This window comes from Columba livia, chromosome 12 (genome assembly GCF_036013475.1).
Source record: "Columba livia isolate bColLiv1 breed racing homer chromosome 12, bColLiv1.pat.W.v2, whole genome shotgun sequence".
Taxonomy (NCBI): Eukaryota; Metazoa; Chordata; class Aves; order Columbiformes; family Columbidae; genus Columba; species Columba livia.
In genome coordinates this window covers 19577096-19590341 of record NC_088613.1, presented here as the reverse complement: position 1 = coordinate 19590341, position 13246 = coordinate 19577096, and the positions used below count along the sequence as shown (strand labels likewise).

The following is a 13246-nucleotide window of genomic DNA, read 5'->3' as shown; positions in this document are numbered from 1 at the left end:
GGTGGTTCCAGGCCACGATGGGCTGGGGGAAGCAGTTCTGCACAAATTGAGGGGTGGCAGAGGGCACTGCCTGCAGAGACATGTCAGGCACCCCCCATCCCGTCCCCCCTGCCGTCACCAGGGTAAATATTTACAGTTGCCGGTGCCCGGCAGCAGCTCCTTGGCACAGGGACATCGCAAAACCCAGAGAACGTTCACACGGAGCTGTGACAGGTCTGGGCTCCCCGCATCAGCCACCTCCTCCCAGCGAGCATCCATCACCCTGCGGGGCCCCCGGCGTCACACCCGCTGTCAGGAAAACATCGGGGAACAGGGGGAAAAACAAGGAAAAAGGCACTTTGCCTCAAAACTGCATTCCCACCTGCATGGGCTCAGCCCAGGCACCTGAGAAAAGCAGCCAGTGGGGTTTTCCTCTGCAGGTGAAAAAAAAGCTGTGCTCGGCAGCTGGGAGGAGGGACACGGTGACACCCAGAGGTGCATCTGTCATCAGTGCAGCGAGTTGTTCCCTCCCTTTCTGGGTGCAGCCCCAGTTCTGTCCCAGCCACTATCACCACCAGCACCCCTGCATGGGACCCCGCGGTTTCTCCGAGTTTCCTGCGTTAATTCGGGGGAGAAAACAACCCTGTTCGCAGACGGGTTCAGGGGACACCAAGGCTGAGCCCTGCAGTGCCAGGGGCCGCTCACAGCCCGGTGTCACCCCCAGCAGCCGCAGGTCTCGCCGTACAGGACACTGTGGAGCCGAAGCAGAGTGCTTCCAGGCCTCCAGCAGCAGGTTTGGGTGCACACGAAGGCGTTTTCCCTGGGAAACAGCGCCTCGGCCCTGCCAGCATCCTCCCCCTGCGCCGCGGGGCGCCCGCGCAGCCTGTCCCGGGGCCGCTTCAAGTCTGGGCACAAACAGCTCAGGGCTTGACATTCTAAAGGCAAAACTTCATGCAACGCCATCATCACCTTGGCTTTTTGCTTGACCGAGAAAACGCCTCATCTTGTTCCCGTTTGCAGTTTGCTCCTCCAATGGCAACCCCAAGCAGGAAAGCAGCTCGTCTGCCCCAGCCGCTTCCGTGGCCGCTCTGGAGCAACGTGTCTCCTCAAAAACCATCGCCTGCTCCCAGGTGTCTGGGGGGTATTCGCCTGAGCTGCTTTAAAAGTCATTTTTACATTTAAAAAATCATTTTTGCCTTTAAAAATCCTCCATCCTATGGCAGGAGGGGAGGATGTTGGAACAGGACACCAACCCCCTTCCCCGCCACCTCGGAGGGTTCTTCATCCCCGTCCAGGGGGGCAATTTGGGGGTGCTGCAGTGGTGGATGAGGGGGGCACTTCCATCACACAGGTCCCTGCTGAAGCCAAAGGTGCTGGGGAGCATCCCCTGGAGATGTTTAAAAGGAAGGAAAAGCCACATTTTCCCGCAGCTGTGAAATGTCTTCAGTTCCTGGGAAAGGGGAGATGATTAAACAAAACAAATATCTCGTTTTGCCAAGTTCAGCCCCTCTGCTCCTGGCACAGCGGACACAGAACTGTTGCCCCGGTCCCTCTCCCTGCCCCACCGTTGCGGCCAAGCAAGACACACACGGAGGAAACTCATCCGCTTTCAATATTATTCCTGCGTAGAAAAAACTTCAAACACTTTTTGTATAAATATCACAGCTCAAGAGTTTAAAATTGCATGTTGTGGTGTCACCTTTTTTTTTAAACAACAAAAAGGAAAACAGAAATGCACTCCCTGCCCCGGGGCGTGGAAAACAGCAGTGGGGGGCAAGATGAGCCCCTGGCTCTGGGGGTCCTGTGGGGCCTCCAGCAGTGCTGACCCCTAAGCCTCGGAGGAACAGAACAGCCCCCAAACCTCAGGGGTGTTCACAGCGTCCTCCTTCGTGGTTTCTCGCCTTCTTTAGGCCAGTGGTTCCTGGGAGGATCTGAGGCCTTGGTGGGGGAAGGACACGGGGGTGCAGCCCTGGGAGGAGCCAAATCAGTTGGGGAGCACGGCTGTGGGAGGGGACACGCGGCAGAACAGGGACACACAGACCCGGCCAAAATTATAGAATTGTTTAGGTTGGAAATTACCTTTAAGATCATCAAGTCCGTTAACCCAGCATTGCCAAGTCCACCACTAAACCATGTCCTCAAACACCAAATCTTTGTGTCTGTCCAACCCTCCAGGGACGGTGACTCCAGCACTGCTCTGGGCAGCCTGTTCCAATGCCCCACAGCCCTTTGGGGAAGAAATTGTTCCCCAGATCCAACCTCAGCCTCCCCTGGCGCAACTTGAGGCCGTTTCCTCTGCTCCTGGCGCTTGTTCCTGGGGAGCAGAGCCCGACCCCCGTGGCTCCAAGCTCCTTTCAGGCAGTTCAGAGATCAGAAGGTCTCCCCTCAGCTCCTGTTCTCCAGCTGAACCCCCAGGTCCCTCAGCCGCTCCCATCACACTTGTGCTCCAGCCCCTCACCAGCTCCGTTCCCTTCTCTCAACTCGCTCAGCACCTCAAGGGCTTTATTGACATGAGGGGCCCAAAACTGACCCCAGGATTTGGGGTTTGGCCTCACCTCCAGGGGACGGTCACTGCCCTGGTCCTGCTGGCCACACCAGTGCTGGTACAAGCCAGGATGCTGGTGGCCCTTTTGTCCACCTGGGCACACACTGGCTCATGTTCAGCTGCTGCCACCAACACCCCCAGGTCCTTTTCCACCAGGCACTTTCCAGCCGCTCTTCCCAAGCCTGGAGCGTTGATGGGGTTGTTGTGACCTGAGTGCAGGACCCAGCACTGGGCCTTGTTGAACCTCAGACAATTGGCCTCAGCCCAATGATCCAGCTGGTCCAGATCCCTCTGTATGGCCTTCTTACCCTCCAGCACATCAACACTCCCCAAACTTGGTGTTGTCTGAGAAATGACTGAGGGTGCACTCAATCCCCTTCTCCAGATCACTGATAAAGAGATTAAACAGAAGTGCCCCAGTACCGAGCCCTGGGGACACCACTGGTGACCAGCCACCAACAAGACTCATCCTCAGCCATGCCCAGCACCAAGAAGGTCAGGAGACACCAAAGCGCCAGGGACAAGCTCTGTGCCCTGAAACACCTCGGACAGTGGATGGAAACAGAAAGGAAAAGTAATTTCTCAAATATCTGTCAGTTGTTTTCAGGGACTGGGGGTGGGGGTCTCTGCCCCCCACCCAGACCCTCCACACACCGGTTCCCCCCTCCCCAAGCAGCCTAGCAACTCCCAGCCAAAGGCATGGGTTCAAAGAGAGCTTTTGGGAAGCCCCCTCCACACCTAACTAGCCCCACAGGTACTGGTTGGGGTGGGGGGTGTCACAGCCCCCCCATCACCCTTCCCACCACCCAGCAGCCCCAAAGCTCCAACCCCAAATCCTGCCACCCTCCCAGCATGAGAGCAGGGCTGCCCCCACAGCAGCTGGGGGGGGGACATCCACAAAAATAATCATTACAATTAAAAAGAAAAGCGTGTGGCCACAGTATGCCTTTTTAACTTAGAAATGGTTCAACTGTCCCACAGTCTTCAAAAAAAACAAGACCTGGTGGCCCCCCGTTCCCCCACCCCCCCTTAAAACTCCAAAAAATCACAGTTCCATGTTCCGCAAAAGTTTCCCTTTTGTTTGGTGGTGGTGATCTTGTTTGTGGTTTGCTGATGGGTGGCTGTATTTCCCCCCCCTTCTTGCTTTTTCTTTCCTTCCCGTCCCTCCTGCGTGTCCCCGGCACCTCTGGTGACGCTCAGAACGTGCCAAAGGATGGGGAGGGAGGTGACGTGCCAGGGTGCCTTGTCCTGTGGGGACAGGGACACACAGTGGCTGGGGATGGAGAGGCAGCGGCTTCCGATGAGGAAAGGGGCCAACAGCTATTGCATGAGGGAGATGACAGAGCCTCCCCCGGGCTTCCGTCCTTGCCGTGGCTCCCAGATTCTGTCCCCGGGGACGGGGAGTGGGGCAGGGGACAGCGAGTACACAGGATGGAGATGGGCAAGAGGCTGAAGAGGCAGATGCGCAGGTTCGGAGGCTACCACTGAATGAATCCCAAGCGAGGAGTCAAGGAGGAGCCTCCAGCCGTTGCGAAGGGGAAGGAGAAGCCCGGGAAAAACAAGAAATGGGAGCAAGGGAGGAGGACCAGTCCGGAAACCAGCTTTTTACATCTTGCGTCGGCGAGGCTCCTGGAGCGGCCACGGTTCACTTGCTGCCAGGCACAGCTCAGTTTCTCCACTCCCACAGTCCCTCCACCGCACACGGAGGAGCAGGGCTGGGGGGACGCACCCCCATCTTCTGCTGTCCCCTCCCCATCCCGGCCAGGCGCCCCGGGGCTCACATCATGATGTGCCGCCGGCGGTGAAGGGCCAGGTGGTCGGAGCGGGAGAAGCTGCGGTCGCAGTCCGAGCAGCGGAAGGGCTTGATGCCCGTGTGCTTGCGGAAGTGCCGGGTCAGCTCGTCGGAGCGGGCGAACTTCCAGGTGCAGCCTTCCCAGGTGCATTTGTAGGGCTTCTCACCTGCGCCGGGGAGCAGAGAGGGGTCAGCATGGCCGCAGTCACCAGCACCCGCTCACAGACAACAGCAGGTTTCTCAGCCGCAGCGGGGTCGCCATGGCCCTGCGAGCGCCTCGGCATCTCTGCGCCAGCCCTCGCCAACCTCGGCACGTACCCGGCGCAAGCCGTGGGTGTCAACAGATGCCTGGGTGGGAGCGGGGTGCCCTGCACCCTGCATGTGACTGTAGCAGCAGCACCCCTGTCCTCCCTGGGGCCTGGCACAGTGGCACCCCACAGCACCCCACAGTGTCCCAGCCCAGGGGGTGCCCCCCCAGCAAAGGGGTGGCGGGGGGGCCCCAGCAGGGCTACCCAAGGGAGCAACCCCTAACCGGACCTGGGGCAGGGGCCAGGAGAGTCCCAACGGCATGGCCTTGAGTACCAGCACCCCCAAAAGGACGGCACAGAGCTCAAGTGTCCCCTAAGGCCTGCAGTGCTACCAAAGTCCCTCCCAGCCCCCAAGGGCCTCCACAAACCCTGGGAGAGCATGCCAGCACCCCCAAAGGGCCACCCTGAGCCCCCAAGTCCCTGACAGAGTGCCAGCGTCCCCAAAGGGCCTCCTCAAACACCCAAAGGACACCTCAGCTCCTGCCAGAGGGTGCCAGCACCCCTAAAGGGCTACCCTGAGACTCCAAGGGCAACCCCCAGTATCTAGCACAGGGTGCCAGCACCCCCAAAGGGTCCCATTGAGCCCCCAAAAGCCTCTCCAAGCTGACACAGGCTGCCAGCACACCGAAAGACTCCCAAGCCCCCAAAGGCAACCCCCTCAGCCCTTGGCAGCAGCCCCAAAGAGCCAGCCCAGCCCCAGCACAGGGTGCCAGCATCCTCAAAGACCTTCCCTGAGTGCAGGGACAGATGACCATTGTCCCCACAGCCCATCCCTGGGTGTCCCCAGCCCACTAGGAGCTGGCGCTGCCGATCCTGACCCTCCTGGGCAGAGCAGTGTGCGGCGTTGGCCCCTACCCGTGTGTATCCGCCGGTGAGCTTTGAGGTGGGAGCTTTTGGTGTAGACCTTATTGCAGCCGTCAAAGTCGCACTGGTGGATGCGCCGCTTCTTCAAGTCGGGGGAATCGGCTCGCTGCCCCCTCGTCACTGGCCTGCCAGGAGGACGGAGAGATGGAGAGCATGGCCCTGCACCCACAGACCCCACGGAGCGCCTGGGGACACAGCCAGGGGGACAAGGAGGGGGACACGCATCTGGTGAGACTCACTCTCTCGGGAGGTCCTGGAAAGGGGCTGGGCCGCTCTCAGAGGCGCTGTCCTCGCTGTCGCTGCTCATGGTCATGGGGTACATGGAGCCCGGGTCAATTTTCACTGGTGGGGGGCGGGAAAGAAAAGCTATTGAGAAACAAGGAGGGAGGGGGTGAGGCTTGCGAGCAGAGAACAGACACCACCCCCCCAAAAACCCACCCCCATGCCAGAGGGACAACTGCTCCCACAGCGCCCCAAATGCTGCTCCCTCCCCAAAAAAATAAGATTGGGGAGATGGAGAAGGTCCCTGCGCCATGGGGCACAGAGATACAGGAGGGTGAGGCACAACTCTGGGGGGACACCCCTTTGGGCTGCCTGCACAGAAGAGGGGAGATCCAAGTTCCCCCACTCTGGATAAGGTGGGAACGTCCTGGGAAGGAGACGGGGGGTGGTGCAGCCCAACTGCAACCAGAGCCGCGGGCAGCGGGAAGGGCAGGCAGGCTGCCAGCAGCCGGGCAGGCGACAGCCAGCGCGTCCTCTGACCTACCTGTGTCCTCCTGGGGGGCTTTGGGTGAAGGTGGCAGATATACGGTAGGTGGGGGGGCACCCCCGGGCGGCAAAATTGGACATCCTTCAGGGGTGCTGCTGCAGGACCCTCCCCCCAAAATTTCAGTGCCTCCCCACCACGTGCCCTTACCAGACCCAGCGTTCTTGCCGTCCCCCCCGATGAGGGGTACGGTGATGGCAGTGACGCCGTCGGTGGGCATGGTGGTGTAGACGACGGGGAGGGACTGGACCACCACGGGGATGGTCTGGAGGTTGCCCATCTTGCTGGGCAGGTTGACGGAGGGGATGGTGTGGATGACGTGGAGGATCTGCTGCCCGCCACTGCCCTGCGTGGACGCCAGGATGGAGCCGGGCGACAGGACGGCGGGGATGGCCGAGGTAGAGCTGAGGCCGGAGGGCGAGATGGAGACGGTGGTGGGAGCAGGCAGGGGGGGAGCCACCAGCAAAGGGGAGGACTGCACCGAGGCGGGGGCGGGCGGTGGAGGGGCCGAGGCTGCCGCAGCCACCTTGGACTTGTTGAGGGAGAGGTCGACGGGCTCGGCCTGGGGCTGCCCGCAGTCACTGGCCAGCAGCTCCTCAGGGGGCTCCGTCTTGATGTCGGCCAGCAGCACCGGGGGGTCGAGGGGGCCCTCGGCCAGCAGCGCCGACGAACTCATGGCGGGCGTCGCCTTCCCCGGGCCCTGCAAAACACCCGCGGGCCGTGAGCGGACGGGGAAACTGAGGCATGGGGCGGGGGGGGAGGGCGGGGCAAGAGGTTTTGGCGGCCTCACCCCAACCAGCGGCAGCGGCGCTGCCCCGGGGCGGGCGCCACGGTCAACGCGGGGTGCGGGACGCCGAGAGCCCCCGGTGGGGCGGAGCGGGAGCCGGGCGGGTCGGACCGGCCAACACGACGGTTTGGCCTGGCGCGAGCCGAAGGCGGGAAGGAGGCCCCACCCCCTCAGGCCCCGCCCCCCGCACGCCTTTGTGCCGTTGGCCGGCCCCGCCCCGCCCCGCGGCGCGTGCCCCCCCGCGCCCCTCCGGGCGGGGCGGGGCGGGGGGTGGGCGGGGCCCCCGCGGGGCGGTGGCGCGCCCCGCCGCCCTCCCCTCCCCCGCGCCTTAAAGGGGCCGCGCCGCCGCGGCGCGAACCCTCCCCCTCCCCCGGCCGGGGTGAAGCGGGCACGGCAGCGGGTCACTCACCGCCCCGGCGGCGCGGGGGGGACTCCTCCGCGGGTGCGCGGCGCTCATCCCCTCCGCGGGCAGGATCATGCTCCCCGCCGCGCTTCACCGGCCAAGCCGAGCCGAGCCGAGCCGCTCTGGGCCGGGCCGAGCCGAGCGAGAGGTGTGAACGGCCCCGCGGCTCCACCCTGGCTCGGCCCGGGGTGGAGCTCTTTAAAAGGGCCCCGCCGCGGCAGGGAGGGGCTGCGGGCACGGCCCGGCCCGGCCCCCGCGGGAGGCAGCCGGGCAGGGCCCCACCCGGGACACCTCCATTCCCCCCAAAACGCTGCACACACGCCGTGCCCCAGTACGCGCGGAACCAACGGGGCCCCCCGCAAACACGCACGCGACGACAGGGACCCCCAGCACCACCACTCGCCCTCCCGCGGGGTCCCTCCGTCCACGCGCGGGGGTGCCCCGCACGCGGACGCCGCGGGGGACACCCCTGTAAAGTAGCACTTCATCACCCCAGCACTGACACCCCCACCAGCCCCCCCGGGGCCCCCCGCACGTACCTGCCTGCAAGCAGAGACCTTCCCCCCCGGGACCAGCGCACCGAGCCCCCCACGCACACTCACACACACACACACGGACACGCGCGGCCCGGCCCCGCCCCGGCCACACCCAGCGCACACACCCTGCACACACATACACGGCCCGGAGCCTCCCAGCCCTCGCACGCAGATGGGGGGGGGCCCTAAAATACACACCCACGGCCAGAGACACCCCCTCCAAACCTAGAACAGAGACCCCCAAAACACCCCCACCACAGACCCTCCCAAACACCCCCACACACAGAGACAGGGATCCCCCAGTACCCACATATTCAGCTGGAGACCCTCCCCAACACACACTCAGCCAGGCACCCCCCCAAAACTACCCCACACACAGCCATGGACCCTCCAAACCCACACACATCACCAGGGACCCCCCAAACACCTTCACACACAGCCAGACACCCCCCCAGCACCCTCATATTCAGCTGGGGACACCCCCAACACACACTCAGCCAGTGAACCCCCTAAACATCCCCACTCCCAGCCAGGACCCCCTCCAATACCCCCACACAAAGCCAGGGACCCCAAAACACAGGCACATTCACAAATCATCAGGACCCCCCCCAAACACCCCACTCTGAGCCACGGACCCCCCAAGACCCCCACACTCAGCCAAGGACCCCCCAACACACACATCACCAGGACCCCCAAAACGCCTCCCTGGCCAGGGCACCCCCAAACACACCCACATCCAGGTACCCTCCCCCCGGGGACAACCCCACAGCTGCCCCCTCCCCCCTGGCTGGGGATCTCCAACCGCAGCAACCCCCCCAGACCCACACTCACCCCCTCACACCTGGGGGCGTCCCCGCAAACCGACAATTAGGGGAAGGGGGGGGAAGAAAGGGGCAACCCCCCCAGCCCCACTTTGCAGGGGGGGCTTTGAACCCAAAGCCTCATGGGGCTGAGGGGGTGAGAGATGTGGCAGTGGGGTCTGCCCCCCCAAATCCTGCCTCGCTGCCCCCCCCGCACCCCCCTGGCCTTTCATCACTGGGCTGAGTTTCTCCGAGCTCAGCCCAGGCACACCCGAAACCCACCCAGGCAGGGGGGGAATGAGGGGACCCCCCAGCCCCCACGCAAGTCCTGATGTCGGGGAGCCGCTGTGCACTCCCCCCCAGCTTGGGAATAAATAGTCCCCCCCCTTTTTGCCCTAAAACAGCTCCGGGAGAGATGTGGGGTGCCCCCAAACCATGGAGTGACCTTGGGGGAGGGCAGGCACAGGAAAACGCAGGAAGGTCCCTGTGTCGTGTGTGTCCCCCCCTCCCCGGGTCTGTGTCCTCCACCCGTGGGCGTGGGGGGGGCACACCCCGCTGCCGTCACACCCCCCCGAGGAATTTCCTCCCCACTCCACCCTCTGGCAGCGGCCACCCGGGATGCTCGGGGAGGGGAGTTCGTGGGGACCGAGGATCCAAACCCCCGCGGGTGGGGGGGGCTCAGCCCCACGCAGACACGTTCCACAATCAGCCCGTGGCAGGGGGGGAGGGGGAACGCACGACACGCATGAAGTGGGTCGGGCCCTTTAAGAGCAAAGGGCGTGGGAGGCGGGGGGGGGGGAGGGAAGGGCGGGGCGGGGCGCGCGCCGCGACGTCGCCCCTCGCCTCCCCCCCTGCCCCCCCGCGCCGTGACCTCCCAAGCGCGCGGTGGCGCCCGCCCCGGAAGAGGCCACGGGCGGGGGGGCCCACGCGGGGCCCGGCAGGGGGGGGAGGGGGAGGGAAGGGCGGGGGGGGGCGGAACCGCCCCCCCCCGCCCTTCCCTCCCCCTCCCCCCCCCGCGCCGGGCCCCGCGCTGCCACAATGTCCCCCCAGCAGGTCCGTTCCCACCCGCGGGCGCTGCCCCTTTAAGAGCCCACTCGAGATGGAAGCGGTCGCGCCCTCGGGTTCTCCCCGGCCCCGGTGGGTCCCGGTCCAGGCCCCACTCACTCACTTTCTCCCGCGTCTCCTCCGAGCGCATCCCCGCTGCCGCCGCCGCCGCTGCCCCCGGGGCGGTGCCGGGTGGGGCGGGTGGGGCCCCACGGGCGGGGAGGGGCGGGGCCGCGTGGGGCGGAGCTCCCCTCCCCCACCCATTTTTGGGTGGGGGCACCACACCTCCCCCCCCCCCCCCAATAAAATAATCAAGGGGTGCCCCGCCCTGCGGTGACATCAGCAGCAGCCAATGGGCGGCTCCCCTCGCATCCGGCGTTGCCATGGAAACAGATACAGGCTTTGGGGAGGGGGGCTCCCCCACCTGCTCCCATCCCCCCCCCACGCACACCACGCAGGGCCCCCCTTAAATCCGGGTGGGAGAGAGGGTCGCGTTGCTGGAGGGGCTGAGACCTGGGGAACTCGTGTCCAGCAATGGGGGGGCAGAGACCCCCATTTGGGGACGTGTCTCCCCACCCACAGGTGATGGGAGGGGGAGCATCCCCCTGCACCCCACACCCCATAGGGGTACGGAGGACCCCAAAACCCCAGGCCGAGCACCCATGGGTGCCCTGGAGGGGCAGGGTCACGATGTGGCCCACATGGGGGGACGTTCCCATGGAGGGGGGTGTGGTGGGTGCTGCCTACAGCCCTGCCCGGCTGCCCACACGCCCCCACTACCCATGTAACACCCCCAAATATGTGGCCTGCTCTGAGCACCCCCTCTACCCCAGCACCCCAGCCAAGGGGGCATCGGTGCAGCTGGGGGGGGGCAGGTTGAGTCCTAAGTGTTTGGGGCCCTGGTGACACTGGGGGGTCAGGGAGTCCCCCAGCTTCTTCCTGGGTGTCTCAGGGCTGAGGTGCCACATGGGAAGTGTTGGGCGGGAAAAGGCTGACAGGGACAGGGGCCGGGCCAGGGATGGGGACCCTCCCTGGACAGGGTGGGGACAGTGGGGCCGGACCTGCTCCAGGAGCTGCTTCTGCCCCCCCATCCTCAGACGCAGGGTCTCACATGGAAGGGGCCCCGCGGACCCCCAGACCTGCTGCTGGGCCACCCCTCAGCCTGTCCCCCCACCCAGCGCCCCCTGGGCTCCCTCAGCACTGACCACACCGGCACAGGGACAGTGACAGGCACCACTGCCGTCCCACCCTCAGCGCTGCCGTTTGACCTTGTGGCTCCCAGCAAGGCAACCCCCGGCCTCAGGATGTCCTGTCCCCCCCTGATTTGGGGTCCCCATTTCTCCACCGAGCCCCTCTGAGCTGAAACCTGCCTGCAAATCCACCCCACACGGAGGCCGCTGCCACTAGTGTCCCCATGGGGCAGGCGGGGGGACAGCGAGCGCTGGGCCAGGTGCTCCCTACCAACGCTGTCCCCTTCGGACACCACTCAGAGGAGCGGGTCATGGCCACCTTGGTGGTGACCTTGGCTGAAGCTGCAGCTGCTCCACGCCAACACAGAGCTGCCACATGTCAACCAAGGACAGGGACCCCGGTGACACCCTGCCCTTCACCCTGCTGCCGCGGCTCAGCCAGGAAAACGTGTGGGGGGAGGCACAGGGCTGAGCCCACGTGGGCCCCCCTTGGCCCAGCTCTGCCTCTCGCCTTTCCCAGATTTTAGGGACCAGAAAAGCTTTTTGGGGACAAAATCAGGCAGTGAGAGCAGGTGCTGCGCCCAAGTGACCCCCACCCTGACCCCCCCAGAGCTGAAGGACCAGCCCCAAATCCTGAAATGCCACATAACCCTCCCAAAAGAGATGGGTAAAAAGGGGGAAACGCTGCCCTGGGGAAAAACACCATCCCAGGGTGGGATGTAACACCTGCAGCTGCCTGCCAGCGTTTGGGGGGCTTGGGGTGCACCCCCCCACTCTCCCTGGCAGCTGCACATCTTCTAGGACAGCTTTGGGCAGGAAGAGCCGGACAAGGAGCCCCAGGTAGGGGGTGGTGCTGGTGCTGGGGGGCTCTGCAGCTCCAGGGGGGTCCCAGCCCCACAGCATCTCCACCCCCAGGCTGGAGCTGGGTCAGAGGGATTGGGGGTGAGCCCGTGTTTATTTATTGAGTCAACCCCCTTCCTGAGCCTCCTGCTGAGTTTCCACAGGCAGAAAAATTAACCTGTGCTTTCGCTGCACCCACAAGACACAGGGCACTGGCTCATCCTTTTCCTCATCAAACAGGAAGGGCATTAGATCCCAAAATAACTTATTTACCTTGAGAAGAGCCAAAGCCTTCTCCTGTGCTCACACCACCCCGGGCAGGGTGTCTCAGGCCGGGGGTGCACACACAGAGCAGAGGAGAGAAGGATGGGGACAGCCCCCACATAGGGGCCACATGTGTCTATGTGCCCAGCGGTCCCTTTGGCTTTTCCACAGCAACGGGCACGTGAAGCCCCAAGGGGAAGGTCCAACACCACCGGCCTTTCGGCTCCAAGAGCAGCACGGTTGGATTCCGCATTAAGACTGAATCCAGGTCTGTGGGGACACCCACCCAGCACCAGGCTGCAGGCGAGGGATGTCCCCGCTGCGCTGAGCTCGTCTCGGTGCTTCCACACCACGCTTTGCTCCAGAAATGGGTGTGTTTTGCTGTTCACCCAGCACCCCGAGGCAAGGAGCTCTGCGTTGAAGACCGGATCCCTTCTCAATTCAATCATTAAACCAAGGCCAGTAGCTCCACGCCTCTGCTTTCAAGGCTGACCACAGATGTCATCAGTGATTCCACAAAGTGAAAGGCACGGGATGCTGGCAATGTGCCGTCCTGCCTCTCTCCTCCCTGGTGAACATGATCCACCACCGCTGGCATCTCAAGATCCAACCATACGGAGCTGTTCACACAAACCGCTGTGGCTCTGCGGGGACGTGATCCGTTCCCCCAGCTCTGTCACAGGAGCAGAGTCCATCCCCACCACAGCACCTGCTGCTTGGAGCTGGGGCTCAATCCAGTGCTTTGGGTGGGTTCAAAGCACAAGTCTCCTTCCAGCCCGATTTCATGCATCGCACTTTGTTCTTGATGGGCCGAGCACTCACATCAACATGGTCTTCTTAAGAAATGTATGGAAAAAAATGGATTATGAGGTGGAAAACTGAAGGAATTATTAGATGCCAAGGGTTGGGATGAGCATTGGGAAGTCCCAGTGGGCACTGGTTATGGAGGAGATGACTATTCCTCCCTGCTCAGCACTTTTGAGGCCACAGCAGGACCCGGTGTCCAGTTTGGGGCTCCCTAGTACAAGCAAAACAGGCATGAAGATACCAAAGCTTGGCCAGGAGGTGCGAGGAGAGGCCGAGCGTGCCAGGGCACTCAGGGGCTCACGCTGCTGCCTGCAAGTGCTT

General features: G+C 63.8%; 1 protein-coding gene across 8 annotated transcripts; it reads right to left on the bottom strand.

Annotated features, from left to right (window-relative positions):
- Positions 1-1581: 1581 nt before the first annotated feature.
- Positions 1582-10103, bottom strand: KLF8 (KLF transcription factor 8). 8 transcript variants are annotated; one of them, XM_065078068.1, is made up of 6 exons: positions 9949-9967; positions 7451-7566; positions 6405-6954; positions 5728-5854; positions 5480-5613; positions 1582-4483 (listed from the first exon to the last, which is right to left on the bottom strand). In XM_065078068.1, the coding sequence occupies exons 2-6, from the start codon at positions 7517-7519 to the stop codon at positions 4302-4304; spliced, it is 1062 nt and encodes a 353-aa protein (XP_064934140.1). In that variant the 5' UTR covers positions 7520-7566; positions 9949-9967; the 3' UTR covers positions 1582-4301. The 8 variants fall into 8 exon arrangements, with proteins under 8 accessions (XP_064934140.1, XP_064934139.1, XP_064934136.1 ...); XM_065078067.1 differs by having other exon boundaries at positions 7451-7617; positions 9949-9966; XM_065078064.1 differs by lacking the exon at positions 7451-7566 and having other exon boundaries at positions 5728-5830; positions 9949-10103.
- Between the last annotated feature and the right edge of the window lie 3143 nt (positions 10104-13246).